Here is an 18,665-nt window from a genome sequence, read left to right as displayed (position 1 = left end):
TCATAAAGAAAATGTTCTACATTCTAGCGTATGGGGTCTTAAAAGCTTGTGAGCAGCCACGTATGGCTATACCATCTTGCATTCCCACCAGCAATGGAAAAAGGTTCCAATTTCCCCACATCCTCACCAACATTTGTCAATATCTTTTTTTTTGTTTTTTTTAATCTTAACCATCCTAGTGGAATAACATGGTATCTCATTGTGGTTTGACGCATGTCTGTGATGGCTAATGACGCTGGGCATCTGTTCATGTGTTTGGTGGCCATCTTAATGTCCTCTTTGGAGAAGTGTCCATTCAAGTCCTTTGCCCATTTTATGATTGGACTGCCTTTTTTTGTTGTTAAGTTATCCATAAGGTTTTCAATGACTGATTTTTCAGAATCAGATGACAGGCCTTTCTTCGGAGGTGCCTCTGGGTGGACTTGAACCTCCAACCTTTCAGTTAACAACCAAGTGCTTAACCATCTGTAACACCCATCAACTCCAATGGTTCTTGAAGGTAATGCAAATAAGCATGTCCCTTAAGGTTCTTGGCCTTTTTCCTCTATACTCACCTTCTCCCAGTTGAATAACACCTTGTGGTGCACTGAACTGCTTTTATGTGGCCTTCCCAATAAAATGATTGGCTGGCACTATGCAAACTGAATGACTTATGGTCCACCAAGGGACTGGTCAGTTTACTATGAAAATGAGTGATCTGTGGGCTACTAAGCAGACTGGTTAGTCCATGGTCCTTGTGGGAGGGCCATGACATGAAGTCAAGAAGAAGTAGGTTGATATAAAGGCCAAGTGCACAGAGGTTCAGGGGGACATCACTACCATCAAGAAGAGTTTGGAGCAGTGTGTGTTCTTTGGACCAAGGACACAGAATCCCTGTGCTGAGAACTCACTAGACCCAGAGTTGTAACACTTGCCCCTGCAGGGCAGAGGCCTGAGTGTGCCCCACGCAGGCACTGCATGCCACCCCCACCCCTGCCAGGCAGCATGGCATCAAGAAAGCTCTGCAGGCCCAAGTAGTGTGACAGGAGCCAGCAGCAGGGTCCAGGGAGAGAGCAGCAGCATAGCAGAAGCCTTGGGAGCCGTGTAGGCCCCTGGGCTGCATGGTGGTAGTCAGAGGCAGCGGTGACACGAAGGCAGCAGCTAACATCTGATATGAACTACAACACGCCTGCCCAGTGTCATAGGATGGACATGGCTAATTTGGGGAAGGGTAAACAGTTCTCTTTTTGGTAGTCTGTTGTTATTGTTTACCATTTGCTTTCTATTAATAATGGCTTTCATTTTGTCAACACTGTGTAAGAGTCTCATGTGTCTGGTTCAATCACAGATGGAACGTAGCACCCACGGAATGGTTGGTGCCAGTGGCTGAACGTGTCTCATTCCTAGCAGTCTACTGGCTGCCTGGAAATGCATGTGCAATGTAGACAGACAGGCATGCACAAACATACTTAATCTCATAAATGTTCCAATTTAACTGATGATGCCCAGACTAAAACCTTAGCCAACAATGTTTCTTCTGAGTTCTAAACCTATTATTTCCAACTATTTAATGGGCATTTCAATCTTGATATCCCGTATCAACTCAAAAGGAATGTGTCCTTAATTAGTAAAGAATGCCTGCCTTGAACATTATGCTCTTTTAACAACTATCTATATGAGATCAAACTGACAACAGCAACTTAAATGAGTAAATAAGGAACTTAGGGGGCCGTGAGTTTATGTCAATAGGGGAGAAACAATTTGGAAAAGGGGGGTGAGCATGGTAGCAGAACTTGAATGTAACAGATTCCACTGAAATGTACATGTGGAAGTTATCAAATTGGTGTATGTTCTGCTGTGTATATTCTCAACAACAAAAATAAATTTAAAAAACCGCATACACGAAATTTGGAAAAGGACAGTGGTGGTGACTGCACGGCATTGTGAACGTAATTCATGTCACTCAACTGAACACGCAATAATGGCTGAAACGGCAAATGTTTCTTATTTATATTTCAACATAAAAATTAAAAAAAAAAAAAAGCCATGTGTCTAAAAACTATCTTCATCTTTCCCTTAAGTCCCCTAAGACTGCTTCAAGGACCCCTGGTAGTGTTAATGATTAAGCGCTCGGCTGTTAACCAAAGGGCTGGTGGTTTGAGATCACCCAGCAGCTTCACAGGAGGAAACACCCAGCAATCTGCTTCTGTAAAGATTACAGCCAAGAAAACCCTATGGGACAGCTCTATTCTGTCCCATGGGGTCGAGATGAGTCAGAATGGACTCAATGGCACCTAATAATAACAAGATTGCTTCTCCTCTATATTCCCTTTCTTAGCAAAATGACCCACTATCCTCACGATTGCTTAAGCCAGAAGCCTCCTTCTCTTCGTCCCACCTCCTCACCAGCTTTATTTAATCAGTCAGAGTAAGTCGTAAAGATTCTACTTCCTAGTGTCTACAGATCAGTTTCTTCTCTTCAGTCTGGCTGCCACTGCACTAGCCTAACTCGTGTCCCTGCCACCAGTTGCTTCTTCATTAATCCACTATGCTGCCACCTCAATCATTTTACCTAAAGTACAACATGCTTTCACTCTCCTAAGTTAAAAATTTCATCGACTCATACATACAGAAAAAAGTACAAAATCTTTAGTAAGGCATTGGAAAGTGCTTTACAATTTCATGCCACTCCTATAGGTAAAAAAAAAAATGTGCTCCAATAGAAAATTACACATTGTCAGGATGATTCTATGGGAACTATGTTACAAATCTGTAAATTACGGGTAACTGACAGACATGCAAATTCTGACCCAGCTTGTACAGATTCAGTTGATTCCACCCACGCCTGTGGAAAAACAATTTCACTTCCATTTGCAATTTATTTTGACATTCCATTACTCCATATAAATTTGTGCTTTTTAAAAATTTTCATTGAGTCAGTTATAACATCTACCTGTTTATCTCATTGAATGAGATAAACATTGAATGAATTTACCTTTTTCAGAAAATTGTCTTTTAATACCCTAAGCACCATAAGCTGGAAGTGAGCAGAGTGGGAATACCACGCTCTTTTGTGTCTCTTTACTTTTGCACAAACTCTTCTCTCCACATGTAAAGCCTATCCCTCATTCTTAGCCTGGTGGCCTTGACAGAGCTTAGATGCCCTCTCTTCCCTGGTCCCCCTGCCCACAGTGTATACACCGCTGCTACACTGTCTTTGTGGGATTATGTCATTTGTCTCTCTCTGAGCCCTTCTGAAAGCAGTGTCCAGCTTGCTACTCAAACACCTAAATGCCTGGCTCATAACAGGCACAGGACAGATGTTTGCTGAATCACAGGATATGAACGTTCAAAATAAAACGAAAGACAGCTACCACTACAATAATTTGAATTTCTGATTTGCATCATCTATAACAAAGGTAAAAGTAGTACTGACAACGTTGTAAGACGCTTCTTTACAATACCAATATGAATACATTTTGGGTTTTAATGAACAATAATGCATAGAATCCAGAAACTTAAATAGTACATTGCCCTTATTTTCCCACAAGATATTCTCACATTTAAAATTACTACCGATAAATATTCTTTTCTTAACACATGCAATTTTAGGCTTTAAACCACAAGTGTAAGATAAATAGTTAACAGCCACTCATGAAAATCTGAATTATCATGAAGTAAATATTAATGAGAAATGGATAATGAATACAGTATATCCTGTTCTTCCTTTGTTTTCATATAAGTGAAAAAGCACAATATAAAATAATATTAACTTCTGAAACTAATTCAGCTGCCCTGCACATTGTATAGTATTTAGACAGCATCCCTGGCCTCTACCCACTAGATGCCAGTAGAATCTTCCCCAACTGTGAAAACCAAAAATGGATGCAGACATTGCCAAATGTCCCTGGGGGGATAAAAATTACCCCTAATTGAGAAACACTGATCTAGACAAATACAATAAACAATTATAATTCAGTGTTGACACACCGAGGATATTATAGGAGTACATAATCCATACAAAATTTTGAAAAAAAGAGTTCTAGAGAAAGTGAAGTCTAGGGAAAAGATCTAAAATGATGAGAAGTTAGTTAACCAAAAGGACAAAATATTTCAGTCAGAATAAAGCATTCCAAACAAATGAAAGGTCTAGGGGACAGAGAATATGGCGCCTTTTTTCTCACTCAGGGAACTGCAACTTTCCAAGTTATAATCTCTCCAGTCTCAGAAAGTAAAAATAGATGCACATAAACAGAGTACAGACAAAGTTCCTATCATGAAGTTACAAATTATCTGTATGTTCCTCTCCATCCTCCACATAGATTTTAAGTTTTTCTGGACATATTCTATAATTTCAATGGTTAATGATTAAAATGGTTCCCGATAGCTATTTTTAAGTCTCGGCTATTGGAGAATCTCATGCATAGGGACTTTGTAACCAGCACTAGTCAGTTTTTATTTTTAATCTCTTAAAACTAAGATAATAAAGTACAACTACTATATTCCAAATATTATGACACATTAAAGTATTTCATTTACTAAAATTCTTATTAGATCATGGTCCCTTCAGTCCAAGCTGGCAGCGTTTCTGCTAGTATAACATTCTCAAAACCTTTGTAAGTCTCCCATTATGTCACAGTTGGTCACACCATTAGACGTGAAAGTCTTGGTCCTCCACAGATCTTTCCTGGGTAACACTCATTGCCAGTAGAGTCCATTCTGACTCACAGCGAACCTATACCATCTCTATTCCTGGCTCCTGTGACATGGCCAAGTAAAATCCATGAGTCATGTGACTTATCTCTTCAGTATTAGCAGAAGGTTCCAGCTACATCCTTGGTCTTCTCTCCAGAGCATGCTTTCCTAACAGTGAATCTCCTAATTGTAGCAGCTTTTAGGATCTGGATAGGCTGAGAATTTCCGAAAACATCAAGTGTTGATTCCTTTCTGCTTTGTAGTTTTTCTCCCAATCTACCTCTTCTTTTTACACATTCTACTATAAGCAGCAAGTAGAAACCAGGCCGCAAGTTTCAATACACTGCTCCTCCACAAAATATTCATGTTTATCACTTACAAGTTCTGCTTTCCACAAAACTGTAGGATTTAATTCAGCTAAGTTTTCTGCTACTATATAACAATGTTCGCCTATCCTTTAGTTTCCGATAACATGTTCCACATCTTTCTTAGCCCTCACCAGAAGCACCTTTTAATACTCGTATTTCTACCAACATCCTGTTTATGATGATCTATCTATTCACCAAGATAATGTAGGCTACTATGTCCCTCACCTTTTTTCTCAGCACTCACCAGAAGCACCTTAAATATCCATATTCCTATCAACAGTATCTTCAAGGCAATCTAGGTTTTTTCTATCATACTTCCAAAAATCCTTCCACCTTCTATCAATTATCCAATTCCAAAACCAAACCGAACCAAATCCACTGCCCCATAGGCTATCTGAGGTTATATAACCTTAAGGAATGCAGATTGCCACATCTTTCTCCCATGGAGCAGCTGGTGGGTTTGAACTGCCGACCTTCTGGTTAACGGCCGAGCGGATAACCACTACGCCTCTAGGGCTCCTTTATCCAATTGCAAAGCCACTTCTGTTTGTTACATCAGCACTCCATTTCCCAGTACCAGAATCTGTATTAGTTTCCTGTAACTGCTGTATCTAATTACCACAAACTGAATGGCTTAAAACAACAAAAATTTATTCTCTCTCAATTCTAGAGCCCAGAAGTTTATCAGTTTCAGTGGACTGAAATCAATGTGTCAGCAGGGCCACACTCCCTCTGAAGGCTTGCTACTTCCAGCTCTTGGTGACTACTGGAGTTCCTTGGCTTATAGCCCTATCACTCCAATTATCTCCATTATCCTCAATTTCTGCATTCGACTTCACATGGTCTTTTCCTCTTCTGTGTATCTAACCTCCCTCTGCCTTTCTCTTACAGGACGCTTGTCATGACATTTATGGTTCACCCAGATAATTCAGTGTTATCTCATGTCAAGATTCTTGGTCACATCTACGAAGACCTTTTTTCCAAATAACATAACATTTATGGGTTCCAAGAATTAGAACCTGATGTCTTTGGGGCTACCATTAAAGAAAAAAGCCCACTATAAATCTCCCATCACTGACACCTGTCCCCCATACAGATATGCTCTCATCTTACTCAAGTTCTGTCATCCCAGGCCAGGCCACTATGACTTCTACTCCATTTGGGTTCCGATACCCCATGCTGGGCAACTCCTCCAGAGATACTGTCTTTGCTCTGTTTAGGCTCTGAAAACCCATGCCAGGCCACCTGCCTTACAGATACCTCCCCTCAATCCGCTAAGGGTACAAATCTCACATTAGGCCAACCTTTCACTCCTCATCTGGCTTGGTTACCTAGCTGGGGTGCCTTTCCATAGAAACAGCCTCTTCACTGCACTTGCAATCCGACAGCCTGCACCAGCGCACCCTCTACAGGGATGCTGTCCTCAACATGCTTAGGCTCTGAAACCGCACACCAGGCCACCCCGACACACACGTCCTCTTTACCTTACCTTGGGCTGTAAGAGCCCATGCCAGGCCGTCTTCACATGAGGATGCTCTCCTCCTGCTGCCTGGGCTCCCACATGCCATGCCTGCCCCCTCTCCTCGATTTTAGGCTCCAAAACCCTGGACTAGGCTGCCCTCACATAGACACTTCCACCTTACCCCGGTTAGGCTCCTGACACAATGCCAGGTTGCTCCCATATGGTCACTCTCCTGGATTGTGTATAGGCTCGGGCACCCCAAGTTCAGCTGCCCTCCTGTGCAGATACCCTTCTCACTCCACATGGAACTAGTGAATTTAACCAGGCCACTTGTTCATGGAGACAATCTCCTCAAGCCACTTAGCTCTGAAGCCCTGTTCCAGGACCACTCTCTTTGCAGACACCTTCATCACCCTGCTACCATCCTACACAACACATCTCACTCTACCCAAGCTCTGATGGCCTGTGCCAGGCTGCCCCCTGTGGAATGCCCTGCTACAAAGACACCCTTCCTACCTACATGGCTGTAACACCTTGTATCAGGTCACCCCCATCCCCATGTATACACTGTCCCAACCCCAAGTCAGTATGCTGCTCTAGTTTTTCAGGAATAGAAGGAGAAAAGAAGAGCCAGACCCTTAATTTTGTTCCCACTTAACGACACATATATGCTTTCCTTAGTAAAGCTTTGATTTTCAAGAGACAGTCATCTTTAGTGTATTTTGCGGGGGGGGGGGGGGGTTATTAATAGACTTATCAACTTTAAATAGTATCTTTGGAACCCTGCAATATAAAAGAAAGAAAATTAGTCTTCTCTCCCCCTTTACCTCTAGTTACGGTATTACTTTTATGTTGTCAAGGCTTGTAACACTTACGTTACATTATATTTAGTGAAATAAATTTTCACAGTTGTTTTAACCGTAGTCCTACACTGAAAGGATTCAGTTCTCACTACCTGTCCGTCAGTTTTCCCACTTATATGTCAGTGGGTTGAATTTTTTAAATTTTTATTGTACTTTAAGTGAAAGTTTACAGACCAAGTCAGTCTCTCATAAAAAATTTATATATACCTTGCTATATACTCCTAGTTACTCTTCCCCTAATGAGAGCACACTACTTTTCTCCACTCTATTTCTGTGTCCTTTCAGCCAGCCTCTGTCCCCCTCTGCCTTCTCATCTCCCCTCCAGACAGGAGGCGCCCACATAGTCTCATGTGTCTATTTGATCTAAGAAGCTCACTCCTCACAGTATCATTTTTTATCTTATAGTCTAGTCCACTCCTTGTCTGAAGAGCTGGCTTTGGGAATGCTTCCTGTCTTGGGCTAACAGAAGGTCTGGGGACCACAACCTCCGGGGTCTGTCTAGTCTCAGTCAGACCATTAAATCTGGTCTTTTTACAAGAATTTGAGGTCTGCACCCCACTGCTCATCTGCTCCCTCTGGGGTTCTCTCTTGTGTTCCCTGTCAGGGCAGTCATCAGTTGTAGCTGGGCACCATCTATGTCTTCTAGTCTCAGGCTGATGTAGTCTCTGGTTTATGTGGCCCTTTCTGTCTCTTGGGCTCATAATTACTTTGCGTCATTGATGTTCTTCCTTCTCCTTTGCTCCACGTGGGTTGAAACCAATTGATGCATCTTTAGAGAGCCACTTGCTAGCATTTAAGATCCCAGATGGCACTCCCCAAAGCGGGATGCAGAATGTTTTCTTAATAGGTTCTGAATTTCATTCTTGATTTTAGTCTTTTCCTCCCAAATGGAAGTCATGGGAAAAATACTCCCTTGGTTCTTGCAAGTTTTGGAAATATCTGTCTGCGTTTCACTTGAGATGGATGGAATGGGTATAAAATCCTTAGGTCACAGTTTTTTTACCTTAGTACTTTGTAGAAATTGTACCCCACTACTTTCTGCATTGAATGTTGACTGTTGATGCGAAAAACTCTGAAGCCAGGCTGCACACAACTGTTACTTTATATTTGAAATAATTTACTGAAAATGTCTTGCCATTAATAACTATCAGTATTTCCTAGAGACACATTATACCCTTTTTAATCTGTAGACTCAATTTTATTTTCTTATTTCTAAAAATTTTTAACATTTTTTTTTTTTCTGTTCCATTATATGGTCTCTTCTTAAAGGACACCAATTCTGAGTCGTCTTTAGCTATAGTTTTCTCACTAATATAAGCAGTCCCCAGATGATGATAGAGTTCTGTTCCTAAGTCTGTCTTTAAGTCGAACTTGTACATATAGTGGAACAATTAGGTACGGTTCATATCTAACATCACTTAGTCAAATGTTTGTCTTAGTATATAGTATATAGTGTACCTTTCTATGCATAAAAAACATTAAAGAAATTCTTCCAGATATACTAAAACATCTTTAACACAATAAAACAGTAATAATGTTTTTATGTGTGTTGCAAAGTAGCACCTGTTTGTTATTATGAACCATCGTGTGTACCTCAAATTTTTAATATAATAGGCTTTATAGGGGTTGGTTCATAACTATAGGTTGTACATTAAGTCAGACATTCATAACCCAGGGGCTGCTGATACTTCAAACGTCCTCGTTCATTTCTATTTCACTTAGTTCTTTTTTTCTCAGTCCTGACTTTTATGTCCTGTACAAGTTTTCAGCAATGCCTAGTGTACTTTTTGCTACTTTCAATGATGTCTTCACTTGAGTGTTTTATTTTTCTCTTCTACTTTTTTCCTGAACTCTGCATGCTTACTTTTACTCTCCTTCTGTTATTTCTTCCTTTAGTTATAAATATTTCTGCTTTGTGCTCTTATTCTCTAAAGGCTATTTAATTTTTAAATAAATTAAATTCTTGCAAAAAAAAAAAAAAAACCGTATCTGGTGTGTGTTTTCTAATTGCCTTTTATTCTCCCTGTTCTTTCACTCATTGTTTTCCTGGGAATATCTGTGCATAAATACTGTGTAGTTTATTATTATTATTACATCACTGAATAAGTGCTTTCCAAACCAGTTATCTGAATGAGGTATTAAATACTACTCTAGACCAGCAGATGCCTCACTGACTTGCACTTAAGCCCCATATCATGTACCTCACATGTGTACATGCAAGAGGGTTCATCTTTCTCTCTCTTACTGACAAAGATTAACAGTTGCCAGAATGCTAACATCCACAGCATCTCCTCTATCTTGCAGCAGTAACAAAGACAGCACATTTGTTTGGTTTCTGGTAGAATGCCACCTCCTCCTTTGCCTCTCCAAGGTATTAGACAGGTTTCCACATACAGCCTGTGCACCCCACTGTTGCTACAAAAGATTACTTGATTTTGTCCTTCAGGTTATGCCAACTACTTTGAAGACACTGTATTTGCAGGTCTACTTATGCTTATACCATGAAAATACAGGTATCCATTCTCAGTGTTCCCTCCTACCCGGGAGTCCCACTATCACTGTGCTTGGCAGCCCTTTTATTTTGGTTCTGGGTATGAGCATTTCCTATGTTTTAAGAAGTTGGGAGGGTTCTGTTCTTCATATTCCTTATAGTTTTCCGTTGGTTTGAGAGAGGAGAAGCCAGCCAGCGGAGGCATCTTTGCTGTACATCTAAATATAAAAGTCCCCTTGTTTTTATATACATACACACTATAGCATCCTATTCTTGTTTTATGGATGCACTGATTCTTCTAATTCCTCTTAACGGTTTCTTGTTTTATTCTTTCTTTCTTTCAGGTTAGGGATTTCTATTCTTATTTGTTCAGATTTGAAACTGAAGCACAAAATCTTCAATAGGATCTCTGTGACTACAGGGCAGGCTTTTTCGCGGAGCTGTTTTGTCAGGCGGTATCAGTATACTTCAGTATATATACATTTTGCTGATGTTTTTCTCCCTGTTGGGATAGTCAGATTCCCAATTAAGAGCCTTTTAAATTCTTAAGCGGAGTGCATGAGCCTGGATATACTGTTTTGGAAGCTGAGTGGAGGAAAAAAAAGGGTACGGTGGTAGGGGAGAATGTTGGAGGGGCGGGAGCAGGTCACAATAATTGATATTCACTTTCATGTAATCCCCCCATAATGCTCACCCTTCAACTGTGCCTGGTACCCCTTAGTCCAGAATCCTCTTGTTTCCTACTCCAGGGAAACGTTCCGTACCTTCTGAGGTACTGGAATGTCAATTACCCAGCAATGCAAAGAGAGGAAATCTCTGGTTCTAAACAGATTTTCAGCCAGTTCTCACGTCATCAGCTCAGTCCTCAACTCCACTTCCAGGCTACTGCCTCTTCTCCCTGTCTTCATTCTCTTTATTGATTTTCTCTATTTAAAAAAATCACTTCATCATTTCATTTGGGTTTCAGAAGGTAAAGGCATGTGTTCAATTCACAATCAGACATCTTTTATTTAAATAGATATCAAGTCCTTTTGAACTTGAGCATGTCAGATTTGGAAATACACTCCAAAAGTACCTACCAATTTCAGGTAATATAGAATTTAAATAATTTTTTTCATTTCCACTGTTGTTATGTTGTTAGGTGCCATCGAGTTGGTTCCAACTCATAGCAACCCTATGTAAAACAGAATGAAACACTGCCCGGTCCTGTGCCATCCTCACAATCATTGTTATGCCTCAGCCCATTGTTGCAGCCGCTGTATCAACCCATCTCGTTAAGGGTCTTCCTCTTTTTCGCTAACCCTTTACTTGACCAAGCATGATGTCCTTCTCCAGGCACTGATCCCTCCTGACAACATATCGAAAGTACGTGAGATGTAGTCTTGCCATCCTTGCTTCTAAGGAGCATTCTGGCTGTACTTCTTCCAAGACAGATCTGTTTGTTCTTCTGGCAGTCAATGATATACTCAATATTCTTCTCAAACACCACAACTCAAAGGGATTAATTCTTCTTCAGTCTTCCTTATTCACTGTCCAGCTTTCACATGCATATGAGGCGACTGAAAACACCATAACTTGGGCCAGGCGCACCTTAGTCTTCAAGGTGACATCTTTCCTTTTAAACACTTTGAAGAGGTCTTTTGCAGCAGATTTGCCCAATGCATTAAATAATTGCAAAAGATGCTAACAATCTAAAGGGTAAACCAGACCTAACTCACAGATAACCAGATAACTATGAAAGAACATGGGAGAGAAAAATAAATTTTGACATGTGGAACCAAGAAAATCTTATGGGAGGAGATGATTTGAACATCATTTTGAAGAATGGGCAAATATTCCACAGACATATAAAAAGAAGTGTAGAATTCAACAGGGAGCAGTCCATGTCACCATATCAAAGAATCCCATTCTTTAACTCTGAGCTGCCCTCCTTACTCACCTCCTGTCCCTAAGCCAGTTCTTCCATCTGTATCTTCATTAAGATATGGACAACCATCAAGTATATCTGGCACGTAATCTTAGGATCAAGTTTGAATCCTTCCTGCTTTCTCCCTGAATGCCACTGTTTCTAAGTCCTACTGATTCTACCCCTTCAGTGAGAACCTAAAATGAATGCTCAATGATTTCAAGCCTTAAACAGCCATTCTGTCACTAGCTTGAGTTTTAATAATCATAAAATGGCAAATTTACACTACTGCTTTCTCATCACTCTTCTTAGAACAGGCATTATTAGGAAGGCACTGACTTTTTTTTATAGAACTGTTTGGCTTTATGCTTAAGGGTAATTACGAAGTTAAAGTAAGCTGGCTAAAAGGTTATTATATACAAAACCATGCACAGGGTGATCATTCAACAAATTTTAAAACTTCACTTACTTAGTTTTGATTTTTTTTTTTTTTAAGTTTATTCAAGCTGCTTTTATACAAATATCTTCCTGAAGCTTCATTTGTTGGCAATCTATAAAACCAGAAAGATAGTGCAGAACATGCACAGGCAATTTTTTTTAATCACTGGTTTGAAACAAAGGGAAATGGACAACTAATGACCCTAAGACAATTATCCTCAGAGTTTGCTCAGCTGCAAAGACAGATCAGAACAGCCCACAGTAGTCAAGATAAGACAAAAAGGAGCATCAAGATCCGGTAATCTGGAGGACTCTCATTTTACACCATTAGTAACCTGCTGACACATGAACCAACAAATTATTCTGAAGTCCTGTATTATACAGTGGTTTTCATAAAAGTATTCTCGCACTAGATTTCCAAGTACTGAAGAGCTGTGGATATGTTACACCTCTCTGTAAACATGTACTAGAGAGCTCCCAACACATAACCTTTTTTTATGTTCCATGGTTACAAAATGACACCTAGTCAGTTACTTCATAAATATATTCTCCAACCTAGAGAAAATGTAAATGAATACAAATTCAGAACAATTACTAGAAACGGGTTATGACAATACTAATTTCCTAATTCAAATCACCTTCTGGACTGCTCCACTACCTAATGTTTGAGTAAGAAAAAATTCATGGACGGGGAACACAACTGCTGTCCCTAAAAGGAGGAGGGGAGGGGTGGAAAAGCAAAGAGGTGTGAATCAGTAAAAATCTGGCTCCCTGGTCACAAGACCAACAACTGGGAAACTATAATTTAAAGAATACAAACATCATCTCATTTTAATGGACTTTAAGTGCAATCAAAATTGCTACAGAATATCTAAAACGTTAGTTAACTCAATTACAAATTTTTATAAAAAGGTACACTGTTCCTTTTACTTTAAGGTGTATTTCATAAATAAAATCTCCTGAGTGCCAACAATGTGCCAAGCACTGTAGAGATACACAAATAAAATAGTCCCTAGCCTAAATGCACTCAAAATCTTATAGGAGGACAAACAGGCAATCCATTAAAATACAATGTACTAAAAAATGCTACAACAGAGGCAAGTATGAGGTGCAATGAGGCCACAGAAGGAACACCTAGGCCTGCTGGTGGAGTCAGGGAAGGCTGTGTAATGGAGGCGATGAGCTCTCAGGCAAAGCAGTAAAGGGAAGAGGTGATAACAGAAAGAATGTACTGCTGTATCACAGCAGAATCACAAGACAGGGTGACTATTCTGAGCCCAAATGGTAACAGAAAACAGCCAAGTTGTATGGTGCTATATTTTTGGTCTAGAGTAAGTATTTTTCAAAAAAGGAGACTAAAATGCTCTATATACGGATGTGGAGTAAAAGAATCCAAGTTCAGAGAGACTGACTTAAATGAAACTTCAGAATAAATCAAACACTATATATTCTGAATGGTAAAGAAAAGAAAGAGTAGGAGCAAAATGAACCATTACCTCCTTTTGTGGTATCATTCTGGGCCTGGATGCCGTGATGCAATGAATGATGAATGGCAGAAAGAAGGTCTGCTGCTTGAACCATCAATTTTTGAGCTTCTGCAACAGCGCTGGTCTAGCAAATAAATCACCAAAAACATTCTTACATATTCTTTCACTGAAAGATATACATTAAATAGGAAAATCCTATAAACAATAATGAAATTAAATGCTTTCTGTAATGACACTGGTTTTCACAAACTATTTACTTAATACAGGATGCCCAGATCCTACGAGGACAGAAATTGTTTTTTTTTAACTCACGTCTATATCTTATATAAAAAAAGGATTCATTAAAACAAAATAGGAAACATTTCTGGTTTATTCTGTTCAGCTCATATTTTAAAAAATAAAGATGCAGCAACTTGAAAATGGAAATTTTCAACATTTCTACTCTGTCATTCATCAAGGTGGAAAAATAGAACGGTTATATCTCCTACTTAGCACTAACTACTCAGAAATTAGTCTGTAACTGACTTGAGTTAATGCAAACACAGACAAAAGATAAAAAAATAACCATCTAGGGGTTGCTTTTGGTTCTATACAAATCCAACAGTTAATTATTTGTTAAACGAAAGAAAGAATAGGCCTACCTAAAATTCTCATTTTTACTTTCTCCTTTCAATTCCCAATATAAGACAACCCACAAGTAATTTCAGCTTCTATTATGTTATTCACAGACAAGTAATATCAGTGAATATTATTTTTATCTTAACAGCAGACCTGGATGAGTTATGGAGTGGAATGTAAAATTCACGCGACTTTGCAGGAAAATCACCAGGGGTACTCTGGTGTAAATACACCAAACGTTGAGGGCTATGTGCTTGCCATCAGGGGCATTTCAATGCAAAAGTCTTAGAATTACTTGCATAAGGTACTCCATCCAAAAAACACTACAACACAGATGGACAAATTACCGTAAATGCCCTTACCTCTTTCTTAGTAAAGGCTATAAGCACTGTCAGTAACACACGAGTAAATTTCACTCTGCTGAATACTGCTAAACACTGCTGATGCTAAAAAAACAAGAAAAGGACTAGAAGTTAAAAGATGCAAAGCCTGTTAAAGGAATTTTATTTTAAAACATATTAACTCCTAAGTCTCAATGTCAATAACTTACTACACTGCAAACACCTTCACTTTTAATGCCTGAAAAATAAGCTGCAGAAAACATAATAAACAAAGCCTGTTCTTTTGAAACAGAAATATAAAAAGAAAGCTTCTGTAACAACAGTAATGACTTTTTCCTATGTCAAAAGTTTTACTATTACTTAAAAAAAAAAATTTTTTTTTAAATCAGCATGTAAAAAAGGATCAAATAAAAAGTGCATTAAGCAGAGTCACAAAATTTACAATCTTGTCAAGGGTTTAGCAACTTTTGACCCTGTGCAAGTTCTTGAGTTTTGCCAAGCTTTGATGCATCTTCTATATAAGACCTTTTTTTTCTTCCTACCTCACAGGAATACTGACAGGCTTTGAAATCATGTATTTGAAAGAGCTGTATCATCATTCTATTAAAATAAATACAAGGGAAATAAAATCCCTTGTAATGTCCAATTTTTAAAGAAATACCTTCAAAAGGGCTTCCATAAATTATAACGCAGTTCATAAAACTACAACATTAAGAGGTAGACTTCTCTGATATTATCTACCAGAAAATAAGTTCAATTACTTCTAGTTCAACTTCTGGGTCTCTTTCTTCTCCTTGTCGACTTCGAGTGCTCTAAAATTTTAAGAAAGGTTGAATTAAAACAAACACAAGCCTGCAGAACTATTAGACTACAAATATACAAGGGAAAGCACTCAATTAATTTATTGAATATAAGTCCGCCCATTGCCGTCGAGTCGATTCTGATGCAAAGCCACCCTACAAAAGAGAGCAGAACTGCCCCAGAGGGTTTCCAAAGAGCGGCTCGTGGATTCGAACTGCTGACCTTTTAGTTAGCAGCCGAACTCTTAACCACTGTGCCACCATGGCTCCACTGAGTACAAACAAGAATCTGTTTTTAAGAATTTCTATTAAAAAAAAAAAAAAACCTCAGCTGTGTCTAACATTTATTTTCCTCCTATGAATACTACATACTTAAAGTTCATTTTGATCAGTTACTAACCAAAAACCAAACCCACTGCCATCAAGTCGATTCCGACTCATAGCAAACCTATAGGACAGAGCAGAACTACCCCGACAGAGTTTCCAAGGAGCGCCTGGCGGATTCGAACTGCCGACGTCTTGGTTAGCAGCCGTAACACTTAACCACTATGCCACCAGGGTTTCCCAAAGTTACAAAGATCAGACAAGAGAGTCAGGAATTAAAAACAGCAAAAGCAAAAAACTGAAAGAACATAAGCAAAAGCACATGGCACGCAGTTCTACTTTCCTTTAAAGGATCTACTAACTAAAATTCCTGATGCTGTCAAAACTTATCCTGTTAGAAAAAAATAGTAACCTTTACAAATAACATCATAAAAAACCAAACTGGTTGCCTTAGAGTTGATTCTGACTCAGAGTCACATAGTAAATACTGATCTGGTCTACACTAAAACGTAAAATATGTTGCTAAAACAAGAATAATCTATGAATTAACTATTTTATACAGCAAAATCCCAGGGCAGCACGACAGGAAGGTCTGGCAGAAGACCTGGGCTCTAGCCCTGGAGCTCCCACTTACTTGTGACACGCCTTAAGAAGACTCTGAGAGATTACTTAACTTCTTTGAGCCTTCTTTCCCTCATCTAAAAGTGGGACATTGTATGCATTTAGCTGACTACTTCACCAAATATTGTAAATATCAACTAAGGCAATAATGTAAAATTGCTTTGAAAACCATACTAAAGTATACTGTGTTATACATATGCCAAAAAAAAAAAAAGTAGAAATATAATTTTTTTCCTTCCTGCACATGAGCCAAATTATCAGGGTCACATGGCTGAAGAGTGACATACAAAAGGCTAGCTCTCTGGTTTCACCCGATTTGGGATACCACCATTTACTGGACCACCTACTGCACTCTAGTCACTTCCTAGATGTTACAGATACAAAGGTGAGGAAGATACTCCCGACCTCTGAGGAGCTCAAAACTCTGCTGGGAAAAAATACTATTCTTAAAATAGCACACTAAACTTCTAAAACACTGGCAAAAACTTGAAAAAACTGAAAAGATTAACAGGGCTATAATTAATATACTTAAAAGTGACATTAAGTAATTTATCAGAAACTCCTGTGTTCTTCAAATTCATTACAAAAAAAGACACAGAAGATGAAGGAGGAAGGTGGTCCTATCTACACTAAAACTAGCTATTTAGAATTAGCCAAAGTTAACCTGACATTTAGAAGAACATCAAAATTACAAAAAAAGACGCAGAATATAAAGGTGGAAGGTGGTCCTATCTATACGAGCTACTTGGAATTAGCTAAATTTAAGCTGACATTTAGAAGAACATCAAAACTCTGTGCCAAAGAAAAGAGAAACGTATATACCTTCACTCGTCTTTGCATGTCATCTTCTACATCCTTTAGCATGCCTAGAAAGACACACAGTGAGTTTAAGAAGGAAGCAAACCTAAACGTAAAACTGATGAATTATCTTTATGAATGGTCTTACCTGTAACTCGAAGATCTGTCACACTGTTAGCCATTTTAAATCCATAAGTCATGGACTGAAAATCTTCCTATACAGAAAAGGAATAATTAGCCCCCTGAATAGCAGCCAAACTTTCCGTTATATGTCTCTTACAAAATCACTATTTGTTAATCAGAGAACAGTAACAGAACGTCATTCTCCTTGTCTAAACAGCGTTATCATACGTCCAAGCTTTCTTTACAGTACACTTAAAACGCCACATTCTATTGCTGACTCTGCCCTTAATTTCAATTGCTTCTCCTCAATTTAAACATACCTACATTTAACATATTCAATTCCAAAGACGTTATAATTTCACAAAGTATTAATTCACACTTACAAAGTAGTCTCTCATTTATAAACAGTAATTATATATTACTGTTTGATGATAGGGTTTTAAGATTTAGGTAAGATTCTTAGTTCAAAGATTATTAAATAATGTCTGTTTACACACTGTTGAGCTACAAAGGTTAAGATTTATCAAAGAAAATTACTCAAAGTGATAGCAAAACCACATCCCACTTATTCACATTATAAAGAAAGCTATTCACACGTGGGCTCCTCTACCCCCCAAAACATTTAAATCACATCTAAGTCATTAACCAATTAAGTGGTTTGCTGGACTCCGCTGAAGAATATATATTATCTGGCTGATTCAATTAAGAAGTCACAAGCCCCATTAAAGGAGTGTGTCTGCCCTAAGTACTTAAAAAAAAAAAAAAAAATCTGTTGCTGTGGCGTCAATTCTGACTCACAGCGACCCTACAGGACAGAGTAGAACTGCCCCACAGGTTTCCAAGGAGCAGCTGGTGGATTCAAACTGCTGAGCTTTTTTGGTTAGCAGCCGTAGCTTGCCATAGCTCTTAACCACTACACCACCAGGGTTTCCTGAAAGAACTCAGTTAAGGGTATTAAAAACCTTGCGTTGTATTACAGAGCTGGAAGCTTAACCCTCCTAATGAAGTTTATACTCCATCTATACTTGGACATCAAGTAGCATTTCTCAGATTTTACGTGTCCATCTTCCTAACGTTTAGCACATTGCTAAATGGCACCACCATCTTTTCTGTTACTCAGGCCTAGAGCCTGGACCTAACTCCTCTCATTTTCCCATACCCCATACCAAATCCAGCAGAAAAGCCTGCTGGGTTTATCTTCTATTTATACCTCTATCTAACCACTTCTCACCCCTTTCACAGTTATCTCTAGTTCAAATCACCACCACCTCTCAATGGTCCTGCTGTAACCATCTCTAAACGGGTCCCCCCGCCCCCATCCACATTTGCCCCTGCTATAATTTACTCTCCA

The 18,665-nt window shown here is 39.0% G+C and overlaps 1 protein-coding gene across 4 annotated transcripts in view; it reads right to left on the bottom strand.

Moving 5' to 3' along the window:
• Nucleotides 1-18,665, bottom strand: part of NAA35 (N-alpha-acetyltransferase 35, NatC auxiliary subunit) — a 96,919-nt gene that overhangs the window by 26,938 nt on the left and 51,316 nt on the right. For all 4 annotated transcript variants that reach the window (XM_049895924.1, XM_049895925.1, XM_049895923.1 and 1 more), the window contains exons 7-11: nucleotides 17,340-17,406; nucleotides 17,216-17,259; nucleotides 15,410-15,460; nucleotides 14,670-14,753; nucleotides 13,699-13,813 (exon numbers count right to left, since the gene is read on the bottom strand). In XM_049895924.1, the coding sequence (XP_049751881.1) occupies nucleotides 13,699-13,813; nucleotides 14,670-14,753; nucleotides 15,410-15,460; nucleotides 17,216-17,259; nucleotides 17,340-17,406 (361 nt within the window). The remainder of the gene's footprint in view (nucleotides 1-13,698; nucleotides 13,814-14,669; nucleotides 14,754-15,409; nucleotides 15,461-17,215; nucleotides 17,260-17,339; nucleotides 17,407-18,665) is intronic.

The sequence above is a fragment of the Elephas maximus genome, chromosome 9, assembly GCF_024166365.1.
Source record: "Elephas maximus indicus isolate mEleMax1 chromosome 9, mEleMax1 primary haplotype, whole genome shotgun sequence".
NCBI lineage: Eukaryota > Metazoa > Chordata > Mammalia > Proboscidea > Elephantidae > Elephas > Elephas maximus.
This window is presented reverse-complemented; position numbering and strand designations above follow the sequence as displayed.